The 6,000-nt window shown below is 40.4% G+C and overlaps 1 protein-coding gene across 1 annotated transcript in view; it reads right to left on the bottom strand.

The window, feature by feature from the left end:
* Positions 1 to 525: 525 nt before the first annotated feature.
* Positions 526 to 6,000, bottom strand: part of si:dkey-82f1.1 (DENN domain-containing protein 2A) — a 42,577-nt gene continuing 37,102 nt past the window's right edge. Inside the window, exons 13-20 of the mRNA XM_037768023.1 lie at positions 5,775 to 5,915; positions 5,476 to 5,624; positions 3,939 to 4,116; positions 3,794 to 3,835; positions 3,556 to 3,661; positions 1,919 to 2,209; positions 1,666 to 1,752; positions 526 to 1,446 (exon numbers count right to left, since the gene is read on the bottom strand). Of these exons, the coding sequence (XP_037623951.1) occupies positions 1,415 to 1,446; positions 1,666 to 1,752; positions 1,919 to 2,209; positions 3,556 to 3,661; positions 3,794 to 3,835; positions 3,939 to 4,116; positions 5,476 to 5,624; positions 5,775 to 5,915 (1,026 nt within the window). The 3' untranslated portion in view covers positions 526 to 1,414. The remainder of the gene's footprint in view (positions 1,447 to 1,665; positions 1,753 to 1,918; positions 2,210 to 3,555; positions 3,662 to 3,793; positions 3,836 to 3,938; positions 4,117 to 5,475; positions 5,625 to 5,774; positions 5,916 to 6,000) is intronic.

Here is a 6,000-nt window from a genome sequence, read left to right as displayed (position 1 = left end):
TTAACTGAAGTACATCCCTGTTGCCTCTTGGCAGGTTTTTCTTTTTTTTCAAACATTTTTTGAGGAGTATCACCTGCGACTTTCTTTCCAGTCCTAGTTTTTACACATCTGTTGCTTATATTCTCAGATAAGCAGTCAAAAGCGATATTGTTTCCTGGGCTTGGGCATGTTGTGCAAGTCATTAAAGGCCTGGAGGCTAAATTATCTTGAGATGTGATTCTGAACTTTGGACTCTGCTGAGGAAACACATGCAGGATTACATGAACTGTGTAACAGAGTCCTCCAGTGGACACTGAAGGTACGACATCGTGCTTCATCGACTGTGGGTGCTGCTCTGTTCAATGTAGACTTACGGCACTCTTTCCATTTCTTAATGACTGATTTAACAGAGAGCCAACTCCAGAGGATGTTCAGTGACTTGAAAATGTTCTTGTATCTCCTGACTTCCTTTCTTTTGTCTTCATGCTGTAGGGTTTTTTTCAACGATACTGACTCATCAACATCTGGACCTTCCAGATGCAGGTGTATTTGTTCAAATCACTTTATTTAAAAAGTTTCATTCTCAATCAAGTTTAAGGCAAAAACCTACAACACATTGATACTGATTGGCCTAAAGATACACATCTTCCTTCAACGTCGAGTCCATCCAAGTGAGAGATGTATTCACATTGATTTCCTACCTTTTTGGTGCTCATTCCTTTTTACTTAAAACAGTGGTACATTTACCCAACAACCCAAAGTGGTCTACAAACAGTCTGGACTAGACTCTGTTAAATACAAACTACAGGAGATTTCTTTGCACTCATCTGAAGGAAAAATTAAAAAAAAAAAAAGAGATTATCTAAAAAGAATATAAATTAACTTAAAAGCCTCCTGTTGATGAAGAAGTTGTACTATTGTATTTATTAAAAGCTTCTATAGAAAGTACTTGGAATGTATAGGAAGGTATTGTACAAAATGGGACGTTCAGTGACGCTCCCTCTTACAGGTTTATAGGTGAGGTCGGAGACCGAAGGAGGGAGAGAACACTGTTCCTAAAAACATTTACACTGAGCTGAGCTGTACAGTAACACACTGCAGGGATCCACTGTAATCTGTGAGACATTAAAAACCCAGGCAGGAGTCTGACGAGACGCCGTTAGACGTCGCTTTATCGTGTCGGAGGGGAGTTTTGGTCCAAGCTGAGTGAACCCTTCACAACACTAATGGAATGACTTTCTCCAGATTCCCTCATGAGTCCTGATCACTTCAAGGGTTCTTCCTTTGTTCCGACCTAAAGACACATCTCCATCTCTACGTTCTCCACGTCCACGGAGCGTGTCCTCTTCTTCTTCTTCTTCTTCTTCTTTATTACGGCACGCCTCTTCATGCTTTTTCCTACTTTCACACCTGACATCCTGACTCCAAGGCAGCATCATTTCTTGGAAAGGAATTTCATCTTGTTTCCTGAAGGAAAAGCAACAGATGGGAATCAAATTAAAAAGAAAGCAAAGCAGAGTCGCACTAGTCGTACCGGCTGATTGGCCTCAGCTGTTTGAGTTCTCCCTCAAAGATCAGACGCTTTTCAGACAAATCTAACTGTAGCGTCTCTGACTGAATTAACCATTTTTATAGTCGATTAACTGATTGATTGATTGATTGATTGATTGAAGCAGTAAATCTCACCTAGACCCTTGAGGAACTTGTTGACTCCTCGTTGCTCGCTCCCCGGCAGCGAGTCCAGATACTCCTGAGCTCTCACCTCAAACAAACCTGGAAATAAAATAACAAGACAAATGTTTAAAAAGAAACCCTGTTGTCTATTTATGTACTTGTGCTGCAGAGAATAACAAACTGTACCGAGTGTTCAACCAGTGTTTATACTTTAACTGTTATAAACTGAACTGTAACACTACTGCAGGTAATCCAGTCTCAGTACCTCGGAGGCCCTGCCTGCGCAGCTCCCTCTCCTGGATGAAGCCGGTGAACATCTGGGTCTCCATGAACACCTCCAGGAACCTCCTCAAGCTCTTGGACGTGACCGCTTTGCGAAAGGCTTCGCGTTGAAAGGACGAGGACGGGGAAGAAGAGGGGCTGGGCGAGGTGGGGGAGGAGATGGACTCGTCCTCCCTCTCTGATGACCCACCTATGAAGAGCGAGTAGTGACCCACCATCTCCACGAAGAAACGCACAAAGGCCTCCGACACCACCGCGCTGAGGGAGCTGGAGTCTGGGTGGAGGAACGGGAGGGAAAAGAAATAAAATAGAGGAGATTAAATATCAGAATATTTACTGCCCTATAAAACAGAATGATTCTTTTCCCTTCTGCAGGAAGGACAACTGAAAACAATAATATCAATATCATGTGCAATATCACTGTTCATTGTGTGCAATATTACTTCCTTTTCTGTTTTTTAGCTTACTTTACCTTTTTTATTTTACTTATCTTATTTACTAATTTTACTAAATGTTTCTTACTTAATTGTTATTTTATTAGGCACTGGTGCTAGAAATAGTATTTTTTATCTTATACTCTTGAACTTGTTGTAATTTTTAGGCACAATCTCTGGCACAAGAATTTCCTTTGGGATTAAAAAAGTTCTATCTTATCTTATCTTATACGTCCAATAAGTAAGTTGGTTACTTACATAAAGACAATTATTTCTTGTATTACAAGTTTTCTGAAAATGTATGTTTGAATATGCAAATGAGGCGTTATCTTATCAAAAGTGCAAATATCCAGAACAGAAATCTGAACGTTGGATAAAACCAGAATAAAAAGTCGTTTCACTTTGTTGACATATCAGAGTTAAAGGATTTTACAAAGGTACTTTTAGATATCTCTTTTTATCACTCCATAAATCAGAAAAAAAACTGTCAACAGCCATGAAAAAAAAAAATATTTTCGTCATGTTTTTAGGATTAAAATGTTCTATAAATCAAAAACCTGTAAAAATTGTTTTAAAACCTTCAGAATAAAGACAGGAATGAAACTGAGAGGTTTGGTGAATGTAAGTGTTACTGAAGTGGAGATTTCTGGCTCAGATTATGAGACAAAACTAATTTTGAGAAAATGGCTTTTAAGGATACGGATTGTAAAGTTCCAACAGTTTGAAGACACGACAGGTGAATAGATATAATAATAGATATCACCGTGAAACTTCCCCAGTTGATTAATCACATTGAGACAATCATTTTTTTTGTATTACAAGTTCTCTGAAATGTTATGTTTAAATATGCAAATGAGGCATCATCTAATGCTACATTTTGGTGAATTTAGTAGAAATCTACAGCACAAATTAACAAAGTGGAGTAAAATAAACACCTAAATGTGTATTTTGGATGTTTTCTATCCGCTAGTCTGAAAGAAGACATGTTATGGAGACAAAATTGCCCCAAACCTCAAAATTGACTGGGGTGTATCCCCTTAAAATCCAGTGACAACTGATCCTACAATAGTGTCAATGTGTCTTGGAGTCTTTAGTGTATTTGGTATTTCTAATAACAGCATGCATATACTGTTTGAATACAGTACGTCTTAACAGAGTAAATACTGTAATAGGTGTGCTGAGTCACCATTAGGCAGATCTCCTTTCTCACTGGCCAGCTCCCTCCTCTTGTCCAGCACATGCTCCAGAGCTGCCTGCAGCTTGTGTGGAAGGATGGAGTCCTCATCATCCAGCTGTGGAGATAAAAAAAAAACACAGATGTGAATACAGTAAACATGCAGTGAATTAACATACTGTATTCACATAACATCTGGTGGAGTCACCACATGTGTAAAAGGACTCCCTCATGCTTCTATGGTTTCTACCTGTCGTAGGAAGCGACTGTTGCCGAGGTCGACCACCAGGACCTGAGGAGAAGAGCAGGAGGGAGAGTGATGTCATTTCCTGGAGCTATTGTCTCAGTAGAGGAAAGGCCCAGAGTCGAGGGCACTACAGTCAGTGAAAACTCACCTCTTCTATGGGCAGCTCTTTGAGCCGAGGCAGAGAGCTGGAGAGGAGGCCGACTATAAAGGGGGTGGGGGTGCACACGATATCCAACATGGAGGGCGGGAGCACGGGGATGTACGTATGCTGCCAGGTGAAGGGGTAGAGGAGAGCCACTACTGCATGACAACACTGAGACAATGTGCTGCATAGAGAGAGAGAAAGGAAAAGGTTAATGCTCATAAAACAATGACGAGTAGTTGTTTGCAGGAAAACACAAAACAAGCCTTCAAACAACTGCATATTACACCTCAGCAGATACTGTAATAATGGGTATTATTATTAGACTATTAAAACAATAACTCCATTTAGTATGTTTTGAACGTATCGTTGAAACAGTGCTCTTTCCAAGGGCAGGAATTAACTTTCAAACTCAGTATGTGAGCCAATATGTATGAGAAGCCCCTAAAGGTGACAAATAATATTCACAGAAATAGTCAAATAGACCACAAAAATCTTCCACAAATTATCTTTTTATCTCTTTTTTATGTATTTATTTTTTATCTTTTCCTTTTTTTTTATATGTTATTATTTTCTTAATTTTTTAGTTTTTTTTTCTACTTTACTATCAATATCACTTTCTCACTATAATTTATATAAACATTGTAGGAACACTAGAATTATAAACAACCTCATATGTAAGCAAATGTAAATATGTTTACTCCACCACTCCTATAAAGTATATTAAATAATCTTCCAAAAAGCAAAAGCATATCCCTAAAAGCCACTTCTAACTGCATGTAGGTCTCAACCACAAGATGGTGCTAACCAACTCCTCAAGAAAACAACCGTCTCCTGCTGCCACCCATGTCTTAATCTGGAACATAATGTTAAAAGTTCATTCCTGTTGCTGCAACAAACCCGTTGTTACCCTGACAGGAATGTTCGAAAGCATCTCTTAGGGGAGAGTGATGTAACACTTATAAAAACTATACCGCGGCAGCAAACACACTCACCCCACGCTGTTAACTTAATCTCTCCCGGGTGTGCATCTGCTCCCAGTTAATTCATTAGAAAATTGATTGACGGTGGCCAAGTTTCCACTCCAGTGTAGAGAATGTGCAACGACTCGTAATCTGCTTATGAGCTTGGAGCGAGAAATGCTTCTTAAACAACAGTACAAGAAGGGAGATTCACAAAAAAATGTGAACCTTGAACCAGGTGTGCAACATCAGTTAAAGGTTTTAAGTGGACTGTGTGGGTGTGATGACGTCACTGTGCACACGTGTAAGCTCTGGAGTCATGCTCTAAAGCCTCACTCCTTCTGTCTGGCATCCATGACAGTTTTTCCAGAGGAGAAGTGATTGTTCCCCAGGCGACTGTATAACACAACAGCATTCCTTCCTCTCACACTGGGTCACGATCTTCTCTTCCTCAGACCGTCTGTCGACTTGAGGTCCCCTCTGTCACATCCTTCACACTCTTCACACTCCCTTCCATAATCCGATAATCTGAAAGCATGCTAACTACCGTTGCTCTGAAACAACACGTCGCTTGAGCCAACCTGAGTTTGTCGGCGGTGAAGATGACCCTGCGCTCCAGGAGTAGAGAGGCAAACACTCGGAGTAGCAGACGTAGACTCAAGGAGGAAAAGAGACATTCAAAGTCCACATGTTCCAGACGAGAATCTGACGGCCTACACAGCTCTATCACCTGTAGGAAAGACAGAGAAACAGAGACTATTAGATAGTAACGTACATACTGTAAAGACACTAATATGATTATTTATATCATCTTTAGAAGCATACAGGTTTTGCCTCCAAGAATGGGGTGAAAAATGACTGGTTTTCCACATCATCTCACCTCTGTACCAGAGCCAGGTAGGAAGTTTTTGACAGTGATGGTCCTTCCTGGAGCCGGGAAGGGAGCTTCCATTATGCCTCTCATAAAAGGCTGCACCAGAGCAGGAGAGATAGCCCTCCTCTTCTCCACTTCATCCAGGATCTGCAAAACACACACAGAGAGAGAGAGGCTCTGTGATTCGATCCTAGCAATCACAAATACTTCTACGAGTGTACTATAATTTCAA

This window comes from Sebastes umbrosus, chromosome 4 (assembly GCF_015220745.1).
Source record: "Sebastes umbrosus isolate fSebUmb1 chromosome 4, fSebUmb1.pri, whole genome shotgun sequence".
Taxonomy (NCBI): Eukaryota; Metazoa; Chordata; class Actinopteri; order Perciformes; family Sebastidae; genus Sebastes; species Sebastes umbrosus.
Note: the sequence above shows the minus strand (reverse complement) of the source record. Positions and strands in the feature narration are given on the sequence as shown.